Source organism: Crotalus tigris, unplaced genomic scaffold (genome assembly GCF_016545835.1).
Source record: "Crotalus tigris isolate CLP2741 ecotype Arizona unplaced genomic scaffold, ASM1654583v1 scf7180000019007.31208882:3723066, whole genome shotgun sequence".
Taxonomy (NCBI): domain Eukaryota; kingdom Metazoa; phylum Chordata; class Lepidosauria; order Squamata; family Viperidae; genus Crotalus; species Crotalus tigris.
Window position 1 is genome coordinate 813,802 of NW_024097321.1, and position 23,777 is coordinate 837,578.

Sequence of the window (23,777 nt, forward strand, 5' to 3'; positions counted from 1 at the left end):
CTAGTTCTGAAATTCTCCTTGCTGAAGTGATTGCCACAAGGAAAGCTACCTTCAGCGATAGGTGATGAAGAGAGCATGATTCGAGAGGTTCGAAGGGTGCTGATGTCAAGGCTAGAAGGACCTTAGGCAGGTTCCAAGACGGGTACCTGTGTATGACGGGGGGTTTTGTGTTAGTTGCCCCTTTTAAAAAGGCATTAATCGCTGGGTGTTGCGCTAGGGAGGTTAAGTTGTCGCAGGAGAGAACAGTTGAGAGAGCCGATATCTGTCTGCGAATAGTATTGACTGATAGGCCCTTATTGAGACCCTCCAAGAGGTAATCTAGGATATTAGGGATAGATACTGCGGTCGGATCTAGACGGAGAGGGGCGCACCACCTGCAAAACCCCTTCCATGTAGCGTCGTAAATCCTGTTAGTGGACGCTCTTCGTGATGCCTGTATGATTGATATCACCCCTGCCGAATAAGATTGTTTGGCTAAGCTCTGCCGCTCAAATGCCAAGCGGCTAGTTGTAACCACTGGGGATCTGGGTGCACAAGCTTACCCTGGCTGAGTCTTATCCTGTCCGGGGGAATCCTCTACGGGGGTGATATCGAAAGGTCCACGAGGTCGGCAAACCACGGGCGCCGTGGCCAATGAGGGGCAATGCAGACTATCTCTGCGCCTTCCAGGATCAACTTGCGTATGGTCGCCGGTATTAAGGGCAGCGGTGGGAAGGCGTACAGGAGTTGTGCCGGCCACCGACACCTGAGAGCATCCGTTCCCTCCGATCCCGGAGACGGGAATCTGGAGAAGAACCTGGGGAGTTGTGTGTTCTTGTGATTGGCAAATAGATCTAGATGCGGTTGTCCGAATCTCCGGGAGATCTCCTCGAACAGAGCCGGATCCAGACGCCATTCCGACTGGTCCACCTTGGCTCTGCTCAGGGAGTCTGCCTGGGTATTCGTCTCCCCTGAGATGTGTTCCGCTCTGATGGAACTCACATTGGCTTCTGCCCATCGAGCCAGAGCCAATGCCTCCTTCATCAGTTCCACTGATCGTGTTCCTCCCTCCTTGTTTACATGTGCCTTGGCTGCTACGTTGTCTGTTAGTACGAGGACGTGCCTCCTTGTTACTAGGTGTGAGAAGTGGCGAAGAGCCAGGTGGATGGCCCGGAGCTCTAGCCAGTTGATGCTGCGTGACAGGTCCTTCTGTCCCCACTGGCCCTGTGCTATCTGGGTTCCCAGGTGGGCTCCCCATCCGACCAAGCTCGCGTCTGTCATGAGTGTGACCCTGTTCGGTTCCCTGAATATGCTCCCCTTGAGTACCGTGGGGGATAGCCACCATTTTAGTGATCTCATCACCTGTACTGGTACCAACACTCTCCTGTTGGAGGTGCTGAGGTTCCTCCTCTGGTAAGGTAGAAGGAACCACTGCAACTCCCTCGAGTGGAGCCTTGCCCATGGGATGATGCCCATGCAAGATATCATCTTTCCCAGGAGTTTCGAGAGCTGTATCAAGGGCACTTTCCTGATCTTTTAATTTGGTGAATTAGCTTGGATATGCTGATCAATCGCTCCTGGGAAAGGTATACCCTGCACTGTGACGTGTCTATCACTGCGCCTAGGTGTTGAAGTCTCCTTGAGGGGGTGAGGTGGCTCTTGCTTAAATTGACCGAAAATCCGTGCCCCTGTAGGGTTCGGATTGTGGTTCTGAGATCTGCCCTTGCTTGTTCCTGAGATCTGGACTGAATCAAGATGTCGTCCAGATAAAATTGTACGCGAACCGGCATCAACCTGAGATGGGCTGCTATTACAGCTAGGATTTTGGTAAATACCCTTGGTGCTGAGGATAGCCCGAAGGGTAGGGCCCTGTATTGGTAATGCCGGCCCGCGTAGGTAAATCTGAGGAATTTCCGGTAGCTGGGATGGATGGGAATGTGTAGGTACGCCTCTGTGAGATCTAATGAAGATAGTAGATCGTCTTCCCTGACGCTGGCTAGGATGGATTTCAAGGAGTGCATCTTGAACTTCCTGTACTTTATGTAATAATTCAGGCCCTTTAGGTCCAATATTGCTCTCCACCCTCCTGATGTCTTTGGGATAACGAAGAGGATGGAATAGAATCCTCTTCCTTCCTCTTCCTTTGGTACCCTCTCTATGGCTTGAATTGACAGGAGGTGAGTTATGGCCGAAGTTATCAGCCTTGTCTTGTGTGCCTTTCTGGAGATGGGGCATCTGATGAACCGGTTTGGTGGAGGAGAGCAAAAGTCTAAGGTCAGGCGATGCCTGATCGTTTCCAGGACCCAGGCGTCGGTAGTGGTCTGCTCCCAGACCTCGATGAAGTTTTCTAACCGACCCCCGATGGGAGTGTCCTGTTTGGCGTCACTTGGTACGCTTAAAGGATCTGCCTCCCGCTCCCCTATATGGACGTCTGGACTGGAACTGGCCTCTGGCTCCAGTTTCTTTCTTTCTTTCCACGCTTTGTCGATCCTGGGGTCGATCCTGCCTCGGGTAGAAGGATCGTGAGCCTCTGGGCCAGTCCCAAGATTGCCCTGATCGAAAGGGTTGTCTCCATTCCCAGGGGCTTCCTGAGCGGAAGCCCTGTCTCTGGAAATCTTGACTGCCTCTCCTGTCTAACTTTTTTGATGGATGTACTAGGATTTTCTTCTTGTCTCTGCCTTCGCTGACATGTGGGTCCAATATGGACCCAAATAGGGCTTCTCCACTGTATTTGGACGTCGAGAGGCGCCATTTGGACCTCAGGTCCGTCTTCCAATTTTTGAGCCACAGTAACCTACGCGAGGCCACCGTGGCCGCAATGGATCTTGCCGCATACTTCGTTGCGTACAGTGAAGCATCAGACACGAATTGAGAGGCCGCAAGGAGCTTGGCCAATGTTTGGTGTACTCTGACCTGGTCTGGAGGCACCGTGCCCTGCAGTTCCCTCAGCCACATGATACAGGCCCTCGCGAAGAATGATGATGAAGTGGCTGCTCTGGCCGCCCAGGCTGCAGCCATGTGGGAACGACGGAGGGAGTGTTCAAATTTTTTCTCCTCAGGTTTCAAGACCTCCGCCATGTCTCCTGGAATCGCGGAGGTAGAAAATAATGAGATCAAGGGGTTATCTACAGCAGGAACCTCTAACATGTTCAAGAAGGAGGGAGATAGGTTGAAAAGCTTTCTTTCCACGCTATTAGGTGCCGGTGGGCTTGCAAGTGAGGATCATTGTTCCTCCACCGTGGTCATGAAGACCTCCGGGCATGGAATGTACTTATCCTGTGGAACCTTTTTGGCAAATAGAGGATTGGCCTCCTTGCTTGTAGTGGGTTTCTCTTCCTGTACTGATGTCAGGCTGACCGTAGAGACTGCCTTTATCAGGAGTGATTTTAGAAGCGCTGGATTAAAGAGGCCAGAGCTCGTCGCCTGCTCAGGTGCGGTCTCCTCATCCTCCGAAAGGGGCATGTCTGACATATCGAGGTCTAATGAGTCACCCTCTCCTATCTGAGAGGAAGTCTCAGAAATGTTGGTAGGGGGCAGCCTAGCTCGTCCCTTATGGGGTGTGTGAAAGGCCACTTGCCCCTTGGAAGCCATGAACTGGGAAAAGGCATCCTGCATGAATGCCTGAAATTATGCCGACTATATGTTCTCCTGCGCTTTGTCACTGGGGTGACGCGCTGGAGTGTGGTCAGGTGAAGAAGCTGGTGAGGAGGGATTGGAGGAATCTAACTGTTCAGTTTCCCCAGGAGGAGACCAAGTCTTGAGCACTTCCTCGGCAGTAGGTTCTGTGCTGGGTGCCACCACTGGGACAGGGGAAACCATATTTGTCCCATTGGAATTGGTTCTCTGTGCTCTGCTAATTTGTCTTTCTAAAGCCAAATGTCTCCTCAAAGCCTCTCGCTCAGCCGTTTTAGATTGTCCCTTCTGAGTGAGGTGCTTTGTTTTAGCCTTCTTCTTCCCCCCCACCTCTGATTCAGAAGATCTGCGTTTTTGTTGCTGCTGTGAGGGGGACAATTGAGGGACCTGTGTGACTGAATACGAGACATTGTCTGCCATTGTGCCAGACACCCCGAGTAGGCAATGCCTGGAGCAGGGGGATAAGATACGCAGATCAGATGCAGATACTTGGGGCTGTTGCCCTCTTCTGCCTATACAAACAATGGCCGGACAGGCAGGGTCCTTTGGACAGAAGATCCTGCAAGGCAGTGACTAAAGGTCGCTATAGGAACAGTCAGATAAAATATTCCTCCTCACCTCCTCACCTAGTCCAGACAAAGTGCAGTTTGTATCTCTCTCTCCCCCAGTCTGTGGCTGTGGCAGCAGACCACGATCAGAACGGGTGATAGTTCTCTTTCTTTTCCCTCTTCCTTCCTCTTGCCCCAATGTTTGAGGTAACCTCAGACCCTTACCTAAAAGATCCCTTCTTTATCTGCCGGGAAATGGAGCCCGGGTGGTAGCCCCACCCACAAGGGAAAGAAACGGCGGGTTGATCCGCTTGTTCAAAATGGCGAATGGGAGGAAGCCACGCCTCCCAATAGTAGCCTGGGGAGCCACGAGGTTCAAGCAATGGCGGATCTTTGAATTCAGCAGTAAGGTAACTCCTTTGGCCTTAAGGGGGCTGCGCCTCTCCTCTGAGGAGAAAGAAAACAGCGCTGGGCTCTGCTCTTGTCAGGGCTGCTTCTCGCGCCGCTCAGCTGATCGATGCCGAGCGGCGCCGCGGGTTGCCGCTTTCCCGCGCAGCTCAGCTGTTTCGCGCTGAGCGGCGCCTCGGTCCCGTCGGCCAAGCCGAGTCGGCCACTCAGCTGTTTGGCGGGCCGCAGGGCGACGAACAGCCCGGTGTGAGGTCCCCGCGCCAAACAGCTGCTCGGCGGGCCGGATATCGGCGAGCGATCCGGCCCCGTTCCGAGCTTCCCCAGCTAGCCGCCCTGACGCCCCACTCACAAATCCGCCGATCCTGGCTGCACCCTTCAAGTCCTATCAGCTGCCAGAAGGCTTTTCTTTCAAATGGAAGGAAGAGGGGATTCCTTTCTCTCTCTTTGAATTAAATTCCTTTTGTCCTGAGAGCTGCTTCTCGCTGCTTCTACCAGGCTTTGAGACTGAGTCAAAACTGGGGTCACGCCCACAGGAAGGGGTGTAGCCGAAGTTTTTACCCAGTCTGCCAGGCAGGAAGGCTGTCATAGAACCCATCCATTGGACTCTACAGCCATCCTGCTGGAGAAGGAGAAGATTACACTTTCTTCTCCATTTAAGGAACGGTATGAGCCAGAATGGCAAAGTAGACATGCCAGCAAGCACAAGACTTTAAAGTAGCATCCAATTAAGTGTGGCATCCCAGAGGTAAGACTTGTTGAACCATCAGAGATTTCTGTCACTGGAAGAGGAAAGTGGATTTGGGCGTGGGGTGGGGGACTATTTTCCTTTCCCCTACTGCACACATAATATTCTGACAGCAGATTGAGGGGAGAGGGGGTACAGAGATAAAAATAGTCTTTATTTCTTATTCCACTGGCAAAAATCTCATTGGATGGCAATCTGTCAGTAGTCACCTCAATTGATTAGAAGTCAAACTAATTTATCTTGATCCAAGCAAGAAGAAAAAATGACGATATCATTACTGGGAAAAGACCCTAAAGTATGCAGTTCTGGAAAGATGGCTTCAGCTGAAAATAGCTATAATCTTACCTATATTTAGAGCATAGTTTTTTTTTTTAATCCTGTGTGTCTGCTGTAGAAAGTGACAATATAGGCAAGGGTGGCTGGGGAAAAAATAAATGTTACCAGCCACTAAATAGAGTGAAGCTACTGCTGCCCATAAGCCTTATACATCCAGAGACAGGTTTTAAACCCAGCTATGAGTTAAAATATTTATTGGATCTTTTGGCTGTCACGTTTAGTCTGATTCTAAATTGTTTCTACATTTGAATGCATTTCTTATTTCTTTTTGCCTTTTTTTGTGGATCAAATATACAGGTAGTCCTCGACAACAATTTCCGTTGCTAAACAATACCATTGTTAAACAATACCGTTGTTACGAGAGTTTTCTCCATTTTATGGCCTTTCTTGCTACAATTTTAAGTGAATCATGCAGTTGTTAAGTTAGTAACACAGTTGTTAAATAAATCTGGCTTCCCCACTGTCTTTGCTTGTCAGAAGATCGCAACGGGGATCACATGACTCTGGAACACTGCAGCTGTCATAAATACATGTCAGTTGCCAAGCATCTAAATTTTGATCACACAACCATGGGGATGCTGCAATGGTTATAAGTGTGAAAAACATCATGTCACTTTTTTCAGTGTTGTTCTAACTTCAAATGGTCACTGAGGGAATGGTTGTAAGTCAATGCTTGTAAGTCAAGGAATGGTTGTATTCCACTTCTTACTGCCTTCTAGGGTATTGCTGTTTTATATCTCTTCTGGTTTTGTAGATCCCACAACTACAAGTTGCTGCTAGGAAAAATGAGCATAAACTTCTATGTGAAAATTATTCAGGACTGAAACTGCCTTGTTTTACGACATGCCTCCTACTATTGTGGCCTTTTTTTAAAAAAAATTAAGAAGTAAAGACCTGGAGAAAATTATAATATGTGTTAAGCCCTCATGTTTTTATAAGCTCTAGAAGTGGTGGGCTACTAACAAATAATTGCTGATGAATAGAGTAGAGTAGAGTAGAGTAGAGTAGAGTAGAGTAGAGTAGAACAGAACAACTTTATTGTCACTTTAAATGTATACTAATCAGCATACGGTACATTAAAATGAAATTTCATTGCATATAGCTCTCAAAGGGTCACCACCTCCAATATACACTACATAAATATGACAAAAAAGTAATTTCTTTTGCATATACCCACTTATATTCTATGACACAGAGAAACAACATAGTCTGTTAGAATTAAAAATCTAATAATGAGCTTATAAATTCCTAAGTAACTAGTTAGTAAAAAAAAATTATTGTTAAAATAATAGTATTAGCTTTGGGAGAGCACAACAACAAAACCAGGGAACAGTTTGAACCAAAGCTGCTTGATCTGATCATATAAATCCAAAATTCACATGTATCACTAAGCTGCTTATAAAATTATATTGCAATTATTTCTATACATCTACTGTTTTGCCTTCTTTTGGGAAATTTAGAAAGAGTAACAGCAGAGAAAGAGGACATGCACACTCTCTTAACTGACCTTCTGAACAGTGGTGGTAAGATCCAAGCACAGCTGAATGACTTTATTCTTTGTCACAGAAAAGTCAGCTATCCCAGTAAACGGAGTCCTGTGGTAAAAAAAAAAAAAAAAAAGAATGTGCCTTTAAGGAAAGAAGAGGCCACACAACAACAGTCATTACTAGAAGCTTAGTTTGTATGACAGTGTTACTACAGTATGTATTGATTATCGTGATTTATGCAGGGCGATCATATCACTTTTCACGGTTATTTACAATAGTTCATAATCAGAGTTTCAACTGGGGATTTGCTGAAGACTTCTACATCTGGGGAAAGGCAGGATCCATTTTACTTTAGTTTTCCAACTAAGGTATCTCTTGTGCAGAAACTGAGCAGTGGATTTAGGAACAAGAGTTCAGAAGAAACAAAAGGGCACAAGTTCTGACTCTAATTCTCTTCCCTGATTTCCATATTTGTGGAGTTGTACATTGGAAAGGATATATTCCTCTTGACTTCGACTCCAAAGCCTACATTAAAGATTTAAGGTAACTTTCCTTATGCCATTGCAAGCTCAAGAGAGCAACCTTCGTACAGGTAGTTCTCGGCTTATGACCACAGTTTAGCTCAAAATTTCTGCTCCTAAGCAAGACAGAGGTTAAATGACTTTTGCCCCATTTTACGATCTTTCTTGCCACACTTATTAAGTGAATCGCTGCAGTTGTTAAGTTAGTAACCCGGTTGTTAAATGAACCTGGTTTGCTGGTCAGAAGGTCGCAAAATATGATCACTTGACCTCGGAACACTACACCATCCTAAATATGAACCAGTTGCATCTGAATTTTGATCACATGACTGTAAGGATGCTGCAATGGTTGTAAGTGTGAAAAACGATCATGAGTCAACTTTTTTCAATGCTACTGTAACTTCAAATGGTCACTAAGTGAATGGTTACTAACTGTATTATGTGTGGTGAAAGGGGAGTTACTCCTAGTAATACAATATACAGATCTGTGAAACACTGATCAAAATTTATGAGGCATGACAGGGAATTTCCGTAGATGAATAGAGAAAAACAAAAGTAAAAGCAATTGTTCCAGGAATGTAATTATTATCTAAAAGCTAAGCTTGTTAAACTAAACTTCAGTTCAGATTAACAGTTATTTGTTAAAAGTAACCAACCTAACACCTAATACCAAGAAAGCATCAATGCCACTCAAGGGAAAAGAAAAGTATTTTCTCAGCCTGGTTAGAACAAGTTATAACCACAGTCTGTAACAGGGTGTTTTGAGAAGCAGAAACCTCTCACTGGGAAAAGATCTCCACATCATCCTTGACCAGAGGAGCTGAATAAAGAATAGCTTTTTTACAAACATAAGATTGACATGGATGGTATCTGTTTGAGGTTGAAAGCTAAGCAACACTGGACTTTGTTAACAGCTGGATAAGAGACTACAAAGACATCCCAGGGTTAAAGTTTACACTGGAAAAGAACTGAAATACAACCTCCATCTCCCCTACAAAAAAAAAAAAAAAAAATCCAGAAGAAGAGAGTGACAAACTATTTCCATATTACTATCTATATGGAAATGTTCATGAGGTCACCAAATGTTGAGCCTAAATTGAAGAAGTCTACTCACAGCATTCATCTTGAATCGGTACAGTCCATTCTGACTGATTATGGCTTTCTGATCTAAGGTAAACTCCCACTGCAATCTTCCAATGAATTACAGCCTCTTCCTATTTAAATCTTACTTCAGGCCTATCTCTATGTGCCTACAGTTAAGTTTATATAGGTACTCCAAAGCCCGTCACGAAATCAATACACTTGACCACCATTAAATCAAAGACCACCATTCTTAAGACTGAAATACAAGAATCAAAAAAGATTTACTTTGGAAGTAGCCCACCATAAACAAAACGATTATCATGACATGAACCCAAGTGACAGAATAGTATTTGGAAGGAGTGACACATTTCACAAGCCAAATTCCTCTCTATTCTCTGGTCCATATTTACATACAAAATTTCCTGATGTTGAACATCTTATTAATGAAGGGGAACTTTGTCTGTATAGCACATTTTACTTTCATTGATTCCAGGTTCAAATGTGGGGCCATTTGCTGAAACTGGGAAACTAAAGAGGTGTTGCCAGTCAGCAAAAGACACATACTGAACAACAACAACCTTTGATAGAATGAAGATTCTGAAGAGGCTGCATTAAAGCTTGTGGCATAAAGTTGGATACATTGCAACTCAGTGAAAAAAGGAGAAGCGATGTTTTCAATAGGCAGCCAATATAGATCAAGGGAAGAAAAAAAGAAACAGACAGAAACATGGGAAAAAAGGGAAATCCAGCAGAAAATAGTAGCTATTTGTAGTACATGTCTATTTACTTGGTTATAAGCTCTTGTTATGGTCATTTCATGGGTATCATGAAATGGTATATAATATCAGCTCAACTGGATGGCTTAATGGTACAATGAACCTTCCTCCACTAACAAGAGTCCTTGAGCTTAATATAATTGAGAATCTACAAAGTGAGTAATCTCTCCATCTTGCAAGAATCCTTAATATATCTGCCAGTAATATATCCAGCATACTTCATTCCTTTATCCAAACCAGTGTTTCTCAACCTTGTTGATTATAAGAGTTGTGGACTTCAACTCCCAGAATTCCCTAGTTGAAGTCCACACATCTTCAAATTGACAAGGGTGAGAAATGCTGCTGTAAGCCAGGGGTCTTCAAACTTGGCGCTTTTATAACTTGTGGACTTCAACTCCCAGAATTCCTCAGTCAGCGTGACTGGCTGAGGAATTCTGGGAGTTGAAAGTCCACAAGTCATAAAAGGGTCTTCAAACTTGGCCCTTTTATGACTTGTGGACTTTCAACTCCCAGAATTCCTCAGCCAGTCACGCTGACTGAGGAATTCTGGGAGTTGAAGTCCACAAGTTATAAAAGGGCCAAGTTTGAAGACCCCTGCTGTAAGCCAAAGTAAAGGGAATATTTGCAGTCTAGAGTTGAAATTAGGGGTCCTTGGTGTTCTCTGACCTTAGTTGTTTTCTTGCAGACATTTCATTGCCCAAACTAGGTAACATCACTGATATGCAGCACTGATGATGTTACATTTGGGTAATGAAACGTCTGCAAGAAAACAACCAAGTTCAAAGAGTAGCAAGGAGCCCTCAAAGAGAAGTGTTTTCTAACTCTGTCCCCAGACATTATTTTCTCACAAATTATGCATTAAAAGCAGCTAAAAATGCTCCCACTGCCACAGCATCACCAATTGCCTCTCACTCAACCTTTTCACATAAGAAAAAATGATTCTGATTGATCTGTGGGACAAAGTAAACAAAGACGAACACTTGGCTAGGCTAGAGACGAAAACATCACTTATCTCTTGGCAGCAAAACCAAGGGATACAAATTAATGAATGCCAACATCCACTGTGTGCGTTTGGTTTGAAAAGTCAATTTTGATAGCAATTTATACAATTTATGAGCAGCCCACTGAATTGCAAGGTCCTACATTAAAATATAAAGTTATTTTTTAAAGACAATATTTGTATTTAATCTCACTCTAAATATAGAATTGGGCTGGAAAACAAAAGCCCTTTTCGAATGCCAGTCATCTGATTCTCTCAGTATCTGCAGGAGAGGTCAAGGCAGAGACAAAATCAACTTGGGAGGTAAAGATGGTATATGAGCTGCCTTTCATCCTGTGGAAGCATCTATCTCCTTATAAATCCAGGGAAAACAATTGTACTGGGAAGCTCCCAACACTCTAAACTAAAGTGGGGAGTCTGCTCCGATGTAGCAGCCATCCTGCTAGAAATGGCTGCTCTGAAATCCAGAGAAAGAAAAACATGGAGTCCTTGGTGCAGAGGTCACCAACTTTTTCATGCTGGCAGCCCGGAGGGAAAGGGAGCAGGTTGGAAATTTGCATGCACGCGCACACATGAATGGGGCCGCACGCACCTGCACAGGGCTAGCAGTCCCATTTGTGCATGTGTGCAGGCGCTAGCCATCACCACTACTAGCGCAAACAGGTCTGTGATCTCTAGCGCCAGTAGGGGTGAGTGTGTGCACACACACATGTGCACCCTGGCCAGCCTGTCCCGCGGCCCGGTGGCCAGTAGCCCATGGTCTGGCAGTGGGTCGCGGATCATAGGTTGGGGACCCTTCCCTTAGTGTTGTCTGAGTTTGGTTGTTTGCTTATAGGGATGAATGCCGCCTGTCCCCTTGGTTTTAGTTTGTATTTAAGTCTTCTTAATCTTATCTCCTTTTATATTTATATTTTTACTATTTTGGAAGCCACCCAGTTACTTTATTGGTGAGATGGGCAGCATATACATTTAATAAATAAGTAGTTATCCAACTATGTAACATCATCAGTACTAGTGAGCGTGAGGTTTGCTCCAAGTATATATACAATATATACACTTCCTCCCACTTCCTGCTGATGTGTGTGTGTGTGTGTGTGTATATACACAGAAAAAAGAACATACTTCAAAATGCAAAGCTAAAGATATTTCCCTGATGCCCCTTGTACTCAAACAGCAGTTTTATGTGAGTGACAAACTGAATGGGCCCTCTGCTTCTGCACTGGTTAAAGTGATGGATTACAACTTGGGAGACCCAGAATCGACTTTTCATTCATCTATGAAATTCACCAAATGATCTGATGCAGGACGTTTTTCTCTCAAAATAAATTGCTTCAGAAGGCTCTTGAAAGGACAAATGATATGTGCAGTTTGGATCTGAAACAATCAAAGGGCTAAGGATTAGCACCGGGCCCCTTGCTGTACTGTTTTTGCAGCTCCTTGAATGAGCCATAACTTTACCTGGGCTGATAAGGTTTGGACTCCAGAAAAGTTTGAGTTAAGGATATTTTTGAACTGAACTATTTTCCTAAGCTTGCAAAGCTGGTGATCAAGCTGAGGATTTATGGGATTACCAGAAAGTGCAGCAAGGTAACTGATGCCAGATCTGAACTACTGTTGTCTGGTTCACCTCCAATATTGCACACCAATAGTTTATTGAATGTTAATTCTTCTGCCCTTGGTTATGTCTTACAGTGGGAAACTTAGTCTAATCTTTGAATATAGTTTACAATCACAAAAATGCAAGCATACGTCTCTGCTTGCAGAAGAACATTTCAGCCTTCTAGATACGTAGGTAGGTACGTAAGTAGACAGAGAGGTAGAAAGGAAGGAACAACAAATATGACCCAAGTCTGAGAACAAAGTCCAACTGAAGGACATTCTGAAGTCTCTCTCACAATGTCTCTCCTCTACATTTCCTGTCTCACAAGCTGGAAGGATGCAAGAGGTTCTGTGCTACCTCCAGACAAGGGCAGGATCTTCTCACTGTCATCTTCCACTGCAGTTGTCACTACGCTGTAATCCAATATTAACTAGAAAGTAAAGGCATTTCTCCCAATATATTTCTCTTTAGGCCTCTGACTTGGTTCCTTTCACGCCCTGGTGAGGAAACAGGCAATCCAGGCTGCAATTTGGCATCTTCTCACCTGGGAACAATCACTACTGCACGCAATCACACTGCCTTCTGAATATTTCTGTTTAAGAATAAATTGCAAAATGTAAATCAGCCTAGTTACCATAATAAGGAATTTGGTCGCTTATAGGTGACCTGTGTTAGAAAAGGGAATCCAAGGGAGATAAACAAAAAAACAAAAATATATATTTCTGTTGGCTCACTCAAATATCTGCCTTGGCAAAAAGATGGGCGAAGAGGGGGAAAAGAGCCGAGGTGGCGCAGCAGTTAGAGTGCAGTACTGCAGGCCACTTTAGCTGACTGTGTTCAGCAGGTCAGCGGTTCAAATCTCACCGGCTCAAGGTTGACTCAGCCTTCCATCCTTCCGGGGTAGGTAAAATGAGGACCCAGATTGTTGGGGGCAATGTAAATATATATATATACATTGCTTACTGGTGTACACCGCTTAGAGAGTGCTTGCACTTAAAGCGGTATATAAGTCTCATAAATAAATAAATAAATAAATAAATAATATCTTACTACTAAGCCAAGAATAGATCACATGAATTACCTCCTTGTTTCCAGAGTTTAACAGCATACAGATTCTTACCTGTCCAGCCATGTCAGCAGAGCCTTAGCAGCACCAATGAGTTCTACCACGGAGGTAAGGAATTCATTAGGAGGTTTGCGTGAGCTATTCCCATCGTAGTTTGAACTCTTTCTCCGGGTGCCAATGTAGTTTTGCAGATTGTTGGATGCAGCTCGTAACTTAAGAATCAAGTTCTTCATGTTGTCTGTTTCAAGGCCATAATTCTACAGAGAAGAGAATAATTTTTAAAATGAGTGTCCTGGTCTCTCAAAATGTTCACTGAGCACCCAACGTGGAAGCAAAGTTAGATTATCAGGCGGCACATACAACGCTCCATAAACCTGCAGACAGGCAGTCCTCAATTTACAACAGCACTGAAAAAGTGACTTATGTTTTTCACACTTAACAACCCATTGCAGCATCCCCATGGTCACATGATCAAAATTCAGGACACTTGGCAACTGACTCATAACTATGACTGTTGCTGTGTCCCAGAGTCATGTGATCAGCTATGACCTTCTGACAAGCAAAGGGAACGGAGAAGCCACATTCACTTAACAACCGCAACGATAAACAACTGCAATCATTAACCGCAATGACTAACAACTGCAATGATTCACTTAACAACTGTGGCAAGAAAGAAAGGTTATAAAATGGGGCAAAATTCACTTCAACAACTGTCTCGCTTAGCAACAGAAATTTTGGGCTCAGTTGTGGTTGTTAAGTTGAGGACCACCTATATTTTTATTTGGTCAGGCAGAAGTTAAAGGAAAGGTCCATGGTTAGCCAGTCAATACTTTAGTAATTCTTTCCTCCTCTAGACCAGAGGCCCCCAACCTTTTGGGCACCAGGGACCGGTTCCATGGAGAGGCGTTTTTCTGCAGACCGGAGGGTGCATGGTTTTGTGTGCTACCTACACCTCGCAGATGGGGCTTTGCTAGTTTGTGCGGCCCGGTTGCTAGCATGCCGCGGCCCAGTACTGGTCCACGAACCGGGGGTTGGGGACCCCTGCCCTAGAGGAACCAAACTCAGTTGTCTTCAGCGAACCTTCCAATGCAAGAGAATCCCTTCTCTTCTCAGCCAGAGGACTAAGAATTCTGAGACGGCACACAAACTATCCTAAAACTGATAAAAATTAAAGCTGTGCTGCCTTCCCCAGATTCAAAGGGGAAACATTTCTTTGGAGTGCTAATGGGCAGTAAGTACAGGTAGTCCTCAACTTACAATAGTTCATTTAGTGACTGTTCAAAATTACAACAGCATTTTAAAAAGTGACTTATTAGACATGGGAAGGCCTGGAAAAAAACTGGAGAAGGGGGGGAGGAGTTTTTTCCCCTTTTTCCCCCAAAGCCTTTTGGAAAAAAAATGGGGGGGAACCCTGTTTTTTCCCAGTTTTTCCAGTTTTGTACCCATACTTTCCGATCCCAACTTATGATCATTTTTCACATTTATGACTGTTGCAGCATCCTCTTGGTCACATGATTTACATTCGGATGCTTGACAACTGACTCATATTTATGATGGTGGCAGTGAAACAACTGGAGCCCCACTTGAACACCATTGGCATTGACAAATTCGCTATTAGTCAATTACAAAAGGCGGCCTTACTAGGAACTGCTTCCATCCTGCGACGATACCTGTAATACCATCAAAGATCCACATCTGCCTATCCCAGGTCCTAGGTAAGGACTCGATAGGTAGACAAAATGCCAAATCTGGCTGACTGTGTGATGATCCATAATAATAATAATAATAATAATAATAATAATAATAATAATAATAATAACAACAACAACAACAACAATAATAATAATAATAATATAAAAAAGTTGGAAGGGCCCTTGGAGGTCATCTAGTCCAAACCCTTGCTCAGGCAGGAAACCCTATACCATTTTGGACAAATGGCTGTCCAGTCTGTTCTTAAAAATCTCCAGTGTTGGAGCATTCACCATTTCTGGAGGCTGGTTGTTCCACTGGTTAATTGTTCTAACTGTCAGGAAGTTTCTCCTTAGTTCTAGGTTGTCTCTCTCCTTGATTAGTTTCCATCCGCTGCTTCTTGTCCTGCCTTCTCACAGGCAAAGTCAATGGGGAAGCCAGATTCACTTAACAATCGCATTACCCAGTTTAACGACTGCAGTGATTCGCTTAACAATTGTGGCAGGAGAAGTCATAAAATGTGGCAAAACCCACTTAACAAATTTTTCACTTAGCAACATAAATTTTGGACTCAATTGTGCCGTAAGTCGAGGACTCCCTATACTATCTGAGTGCAACTCTTTAAGTTGCAACAATGTCTTTTCCAACAATGTCACTATAGCTGTGGGGAAGGGAGGCACAGATGTATGATTTACAGGAAAGATGCAGATCTGTTAAGATACCATGTGGCCACTCCTTAGACCAGGGGTCCTCAAACTTGGCCACTTTAAGACTTGTGGACTTCAACTCCCAGAATTCCCCAGCTAGCATGGCTGGCTGGAGAATTTTGGGAGTTGAAGTCCACAAGTCTTAAAGTGGCCAAGTTTGAGGACCCCTGCCTTAGGCACTGTGAAATACCATTTAGCCTTTGAAACCAAAGAACTGCACAGCCTACACTCAAAACCATCTCATGAGCTGGAAATGAAACTTAAATCATGCATTTTCAGACCTTCTACATGAATTGATTTGATATTTTAAAGCTGTTAATCTAACATCTACTTCCTTGTAAGGAATCTCCACTGAATTTAATAGGATTCACTTCTAAGCAATTATGAATAGGATTATCCTACCAAGTCAGCAGTTGAAAATTACCAAGAGGGTGGGAGGAAATATTAGTTTTAATAACTCAATTAAAATCATACTTTTGATTGTCAATATATGCTATTCCAAATATTGCCACATTAAGTTTTTTTACAAATTAAATTTGTTGCAATTAAATGTTGTGTTTCTATTACGGCATGTCTTCGTGCATATTCTTACATCTGAATATTTCTATGCTCACATGAAAAGATGCTCACAAAGAAAGTTAGCTAAACACAAGCAAGCAAAGCTAATTCAGTGCTAAAACTTTTCAGAAGCAGGAATGCCAATTAACTGATAAGATATAGAATGATATAACTGATAAGAGCATAGAATGCTCTCAGATTTATAGACATAGATTAATTACATGTTCCCTCCCTCTCACCCCAAAAAAGACAAGAGGCACTACACTATAGTCTTGCTTTTTAAAAAAATAACATAAAAATACAATTAAATTTAGTACCTGCTCTGGCATTCAGTTTAAAAGGGAAACTAAATAATTTATACCTGTGTCAGCATTTTATTTTAAATTAGAGAAACCGATTTAAATAATTTCACAAAATTCTTTCAATCAATTTTTGTTCATCTATGTGACCATAATTAAATCGCATTTCATGTATGATATTTGATTGATTGATCAATACACGCTGCTTCAGACACTCACATGTGTCTAAAGTCATCCCTGGAGGTGAATTTAATCCTCTTAGAAGGATTAAAATAATGGTTATTAGTTCAAAATCAGGATCAGTTCTGTCACCCAAATTATTTTGTCTCAAACTACAAGAGTCGCCTCCATGAAAATTGAAAGAAAGTACAGGGATATGTTAAAGGGAGAAAGTAATACTTACATTTTTTTTCTACCAAAGTATGCATGTCTGCATAGTTAAGTGCAAAGCATAAACGCTAGAAAAACCATCTTAAACCAGTTCTAAAAACATTTGGGGCGTGTGAACTGAAGCAGTAGGTTAATCTACAACAGCAGTTCTCAACCTATGGGTCGCGACCCCATTTGGGGTCGATTGACCATTTCACGGGGTCGCCAAGCAAGGCTGTCCGCCATTTTTTTCCCCTTTTCTGGCAGGTACCTTACCTCCCTTGGGCTGGGCCAGCTGGTGGCCCAGCCGGTGGTCGGCCTGCTCCGTCTCTGCCGCTTGCCAGCTACGCCCCGGCCGGCGCAGGAGGCGGCACCACGCATGCGCGGCTCTCCCGGGCAGGGAAAGTCCTCGAATTACGACCGGTTGGGTAGTCCTCGACTTACGACCGGTTAAGTCCTTGACTTATGACCGGTTTAGTCCTCAACTTACGACCGGTTGGGGGTTGCAGCATTAAAAAGGTTGAGAACCACTGATCTACAAGAACCCACTCCAACCAATAATAATTGCACCAAGGAACAGTTAGGCACTAGCGGCTAACTATATAGCAATAGCACTTAGATTTATATACTGCTTCACAGTGTTTTACAGCCCTCTCTAAGCAATTTACAGAGTCAGCCTACTGCCCCCAACAATCTGGATCCTCATTTTACCGACCTTGGAAGGATGGAAGGCTGAGTCAACCTTGTTAGAGTTAGCCTGCAATACTGCGTTCTAACCTCTGCGTCACCATGGCTATATATGGCCAAACAGAAGTTGCCTCTTTCCCCTTTGGCAGGATATCTTTACTACCAAATTTGAACTTAATTTGATCCTGGTTTGTTCATTATGCGCACATGTATTGGCAAATGCATTTGCTTAAGTCTAAGTAATAAGTAAAAAACAAACACAGCTACTCACATAGAGAGGTTTAGATCTGAAGCTCACATTTGCTTGTGTATATAATTTTCCATCATTTTCATTTCTCTTTATTACTAGCCATGCTTTCTGAGACTAGGCTTTCTTTCTTCAGGGTACAATTAAAAAGCAATAAAAGATAAAGATTCCCTCGAGTCAAGTCAATTCCTTGTTACCTTACAAATAATATGTCCATGTAGTTTGCTTCGTATCAATTTGGAAGTAGTGTGCTATTACCATCTTCTAGAAAGTTGTTTACAACTTCCCAGGACAGTCTACAGATTTGGGTCTTGTGGGTGGTCTCACATCCAAATAATAAGCAAATTATACTGCTTAGCTTTTTCCATATCATCCAAGTGTGTTCAGGCTGTTATGGATTAAGAAATGAAAACACCCCAAACTGGATTGACCACATCCTCCAATCCTTTACCTAACCAAATTCTCTGATGGTAGTTCATCAGCCCTCTGTTGGATCACTTTTTGGTTCACATGTCAATCATTGCCTTGCTTGCTTGACCTCCACACCAATGCTGATGAATTAAGATGGAGTAATTTAGGCATAAAATGGTCTAAATTATTGCCAGAAGACACTTGAAGCTTTTTCCAATGATCAGATCTGCTGTATCATTGTGCACCTGGTTCTTTGGAATTAAAAGATGACTAGGCATCGTTGTCCCTAACAGCATCTCCTACATCAGTGATGGCGAACCTTTTAGAGAACGAGTGCCCAAACTGCAACCCAAAACCCACTTATGCATTGTCGGGTGGGTATGGCCCATTGGGTGGGCGTGGCCCATTGGGTGGGCGTGGCTGCAGTGGTAACGGCAGACTGGGTGGGACTAAAAAGTTCAATCAATCAATTCCAACTTTGCAAGATCTTTTTTTTCCCGCGAGAAGTTGAAATTGACTCATTGATTGAACCCTTTTTTTTTTTTTTGCACACGGCGGTAGAGGCCTAAAGCGAAAAGGTTTTATAAAACTCAGCTGAAGGCCTAGGACTGGGGCGACGGTGCGCGTGTCCACAGAGAGGGTTCTGAGTGCCACTTCTGGCACCCGTGCCATAGGTTCGCCACCACTGTCCTACATTATTTTTCTCAGAGAACACTCCCTAGCTATCTCAGGACCATCCGAAAGTGAAATAGTTCACCTAGAGCAGGGGTGTGAAACTGTCGGCCTGCGGGCTGGTTTCATCATACCCGGAGCCGCGCCCACTCCATTGCCGGCAATGGCAAAAAAGTTCCGATATGTTGCATATCACGTGACATCGCGAGTTTGACATGCCTGACCTAGAGTGACATTTGCAGAGAACAGTGAATGAATGGAATCATGACAATAAGAGCAGTGAAGCAAATTTATTTCTTCATCTTTACTGGGCCTACAGAATAGCAATAGCACTTAGACTTATATTCTGGTTCACTGTGCTTTACAGCTCTCCTTAAGCAGTTTACAGAGTCAGCATATTGTCCCCAACTATCTGGGTCCTCATTTTACTGACCTCGGAAAGATGGAAAGCTAAGTCAACCTTGAGCCTGTCAGGATTGAACTTCAGGCAGAATCAGCCTGCAATACTGCATTCTAACCACTGCACCACCACTGGGCCATTGAGCCAGGATTCAGTTATCTCACTCTTGTTATTCAATATCTATATGAAATTTCAGGAGTGAAGTATCATCAGTATACCGGTGTTCAATTACAGACAAACCTGGGATTATATGGAGATCTTCACTCTGCAAGGAGATAGATCAGTTCTAGATGAGGCTGCCCGAACCTTGAAGATCCTTGCTTTGGGGGCCCTCCTGTACCTGCAGTTACTGCTTAAACAACTGTGTGGGCTTTTTCTGGATGAGGACCCCCTAGGAAGTGATTCATGTTCTCATTACCTCAAGGTTAGATTATTGCAACAATCTCTACATGCAGCTACTTTTGAAGATGGCCCAGAAGCTACAATTGATTCAAAACACAGTGGCTTGATTAGCAGATTCACCCATACTGAAGTCATTGATTACAAACAGGCTTCTGAGTCAATTCAAGGGACTGATTTTAACTTTTAAAGCATTAAAAGGGATTGGCACCCATGTTTTAGCAGAGTCATCTTGACAAGAATCTCTGCTCAAGAATCAGCTTACCCTATGTATTGTGTCCTGAGAAGGGCACTCCATGTCTCCAACTCATGTGAGTTAAAAAACATGGAATTCTCTATACCAGGGGTGTCAAACTGTGTCAAATTGTGTCATCCGGAAGCCACGCCCATTGTCAGCAATGGCAAAACCGTCCCGATACGTTGCGCAACATCACATGACGTCGCAAGTTTGACATGTCTGCTTTATACCATGGGTGTCAAACTCGCCACGTCACATGACGTGTTGTGACATATCGCAACTTTTTTTCCATTGCTGGAGCTGCAATAGCCTCTGCATGATGCAACTGGACCGCAGGCCAGCAGTTTGACACCCCTGCTCTATGCCTTACTCCCTAAACCAGCTTTACTTGTATTTCATAATGCAGTTAAGATTGGACTCTTGGTGTGAACTATGGAACTGGGCTATAATTCTTTTGGATCTCATTCCTTTATGGTTTTATTTTTTAGTTTGGTTTTGTATGCAGTACTATCTTGAACTGTTTTGAATCAGTTCTATTTATTATATTAATATGAATATATAAATAGTGGTTGAGAGAGGAAAGAAAAAAGTTGTGCAGCCTTCACACAGGAATAATGTGCAAAACAAGCACTTGGAATATCTCTGGGCTCTGTGGAAGATTTCATGCTCATGTTGATCTTCATGCTTTTCATGGTGAAAAATCGGCAGAGTTTCAAGATGGAGTTTATATGCATGTCCTCAATCCACTGTGTGCAAAATATGCAATTTCTAGAAATATCCCCCCCCCTTATTTATGTAGGCAGTTGCATAGCATATCTTAGAAGCTCAATGCACCTTTTCATCACACAGAGAAAAACACACACATCACTGGGAACACATGAAGGTCAAACATTCCTGTCTTGTTAATCATTAATCCAAGTAAGTATGGATCAAGTTGCCTTTGACAAAGGTTTCCATAAAACTTATTAGAAATTACCCAGGAATAATGCAGAGGGCTGTAATGCATGTATCCGATGCATCTTACCAGACAGGACAGTGAAAAGTGAACATTGCCTTTTAGTATTCAATGTTTTAAAGGATAACAGGAAAAACAACCTGCACACAATGCAGTATTATTATTATTTAGCACTTACACAGCATTTCAAAGCTGCAGGCATAATTGAGTGGTCTGTCTTGTAGCCAGTGTTACAACAGTCAACCAGCCATCAGTGTACTGCTATTATTTCCACTCACTCCTCCCAGGGGAATGAAACTAATTTTCCCTTAAGGCCATTTGTGGCTAAGTCGGGATTAACCAGCTAACACTCCAATCCTCTTATATTTCTCACAGAGGTTCTTAGAAGGTAGGGAGAGTTATGTGGCCCTGACCTCTGTCTATCTAACTACCTACCTACCCACCCAGACATCAATTACCTTCAAGCTGATTCTTTATCAACTGCCTAGACCACGGGTGACAAACTCGATCATGTCACGTGATGTATTGTGACATATCACGATGTTTTTTGTCTTTGTGGAGCTGAGGTGGGCATGGGCTGCTCATGACGCATCCAGCCAGTGGGCTGCCATTTGATAGCCCTGGCCTAGACAGTCCCTGAAGTCTTCTTGGCAAGATTTTAAAAGTGTTTTGTCACTGCCTTCTTTCTTGGGCTAAGAAAAAATGATTGGACTAAGATCACCCAGCTAGCTTTGTGTCTAAGGCAAGAGCAGAAATTATAATCTCCTGGTTTGTAGTCTAGTGCTTTAAGGACTGCACCAAGCTATCTATGTTAATATATACCCACTTTTTTAATTGTCCAGCAGATGGAATAGCATTAACATGAGTTGAAGCTGGGAATGAGCGGCCTACACAATTTGGGGGCAAAGAAACTAAATAGATGATTTCTTTGAATTTCTCCAAGGGAAGAAGATGCCTCTTTAATGAGGATAGCAATCCCGTCACTGAAAAATCCAATGGGAAGAACTACATCTTAGTATCTTCCAAGCTAGGGAGGCAAGTAAGCCACATTCTGCTGGAGAAGTGACTGTACAACAAATGGCAGGACATCGACATAAGCTCTTGACTATCTCATAACTAACTAAATCCAAGAACGCTGTTTATTTTTCTGAAATTCTATTTCTCCAGCTAGAATGAGCATTGATGGGAAAAAATGCAGAATTTCTCCATGCGTATTAGGCAGATTTAACCTAAATGACATCAATTATTGAACCACCTTCAAAACAGATGAACAGGATACCTTGTTCATGAAGACCACTTGACAATACTTCTTCCAGAACTGATCTACCACTCACAAAACACTTCTCCAATGAATTGCGTGGCAGCAACCCCGGTGTCTTCTGAGCAGGAGATAAGAACATTTCGAACTGTCTAGACATTTTAGGAGCTGGTCTTTCTTGCTGACCCAAGGAATATGAATCACAGAGTGGTTGGACCAAACAGTAATCACAGATTTAGCACCCTGTTTCTCAATTTCTGCAACTTTAAGATGCATGGATTTCAAACTGGCTGGGGGAATTCTAGGTGTTGAAGCCCACACATCTTGAAGATACTATGGCTGAGAATGTATATCAGTTATATGTATATGTATATCAGAATTCATGAGGTATAGCATCTGGCTTCATATTAGAGCATATAAAATGGCCCCATTTTATTTGTATAAATAAATTATTGTTCATATTTATATTTATAAATAAATAATTGTGTGTGTGTGTAAAATGGGGCTATTTTGTATATTATAATATTCTACCTAATGTATTAAGCAAGAAATTAAGTGGCAAGGTTCAAACTGAAGAAGGAATATTACTTCGACAAATGTTAATCTCTTTTCACTTGATATCCCTGTTTAACAAACAACAGAAGAATGTCCTTAGACATCACTCAAAGTAAGATTGTATTCAATAATTTCAGTAGTATCGGTATGACAGGCATACGTTTATCGTGTGACACTAAACTACCTTACTTCAACATAGAGAGTAGTATTGATTGAGAATTGCCAGGTTAAATATGTTTCTTAGCATCCTTTAAAAAAATTGTTTGCAACTGTATAACTGCAAGGAATGGGACTGATTTAAGTCAACAGTTGCAAGCCTAATGCATCTGTTACAGAACAAAAAGCTATCTCTTTTTTTCCTTCCAATCTATCAAGTGCAAAGGATTACTGTCGTAGCCCCCTGAATGCAATTTGCACAGGGAACCCAAAACTCTGCCCATTTTAAGAAGAATACACTTACATGCAAGAAGTGTTACATAATGAATGGAATGCAGGCAGTTAAGGGCAAAAGTGTGACGAAAAATTCTTTCCCACCATTCTCACTGATGAAACACTATATGCTTTTGGCACCCGCTCACAGGATTGAACAAGCACTTCATCCAAATGTATTCCTACCGTGAAATAAACTACACAAAAGCAACAGCCATCAATGAAAAGGGTGAGAGTGAAGGAAAGTATTTAAATATTTAGAGACAACCATGTATATTTTTACATGAGGGGAAAGGGGGGAGAAAGTCATCCGTGAAATATTTCCTTTTCAATGAACTTGCTCTGTCATATAAGTTGAAAAGCTCCAAAACCTGACCAGAAAAAGAAAATCATCCTTCCCAATCCTCAAAACACAGATTTCCCCAAATGAATGCCTCCCCGAAAAACCCTCTGGGCCCTCTCACTTTTGCAGAACTTAGAACATGGAATGCATCCTCCCACATGCCTTCAACAAGATAGACGCTTTATAATAGATGAGCAAGGTATATAACAAGTTATGCCCAAATCACATTTCCAATCATCTCTCATTGTTAGGCCAGCTGAAAAATACTGGAGAGGTAATATTTAGAGACCCATGTGTTAGCTACCCTTGCTATGCACCCCATAGAACACAGCTCTGCAACCTTTCCGGGTTGGCGGCCCAGAAGGAAAGGGAGGAGCAG

The 23,777-nt window shown here is 43.0% G+C and overlaps 1 protein-coding gene across 1 annotated transcript in view; it reads right to left on the reverse strand.

Annotated features, from left to right (window-relative positions):
* CNKSR3 (CNKSR family member 3) overlaps positions 1-23,777 on the reverse strand; it is an 81,655-nt gene that overhangs the window by 25,429 nt on the left and 32,449 nt on the right. The window contains exons 3-4 of the mRNA XM_039358258.1: positions 13,237-13,439; positions 7,157-7,244 (exon numbers count right to left, since the gene is read on the reverse strand). Coding sequence (XP_039214192.1) covers positions 7,157-7,244; positions 13,237-13,439 — 291 coding nt within the window. The remainder of the gene's footprint in view (positions 1-7,156; positions 7,245-13,236; positions 13,440-23,777) is intronic.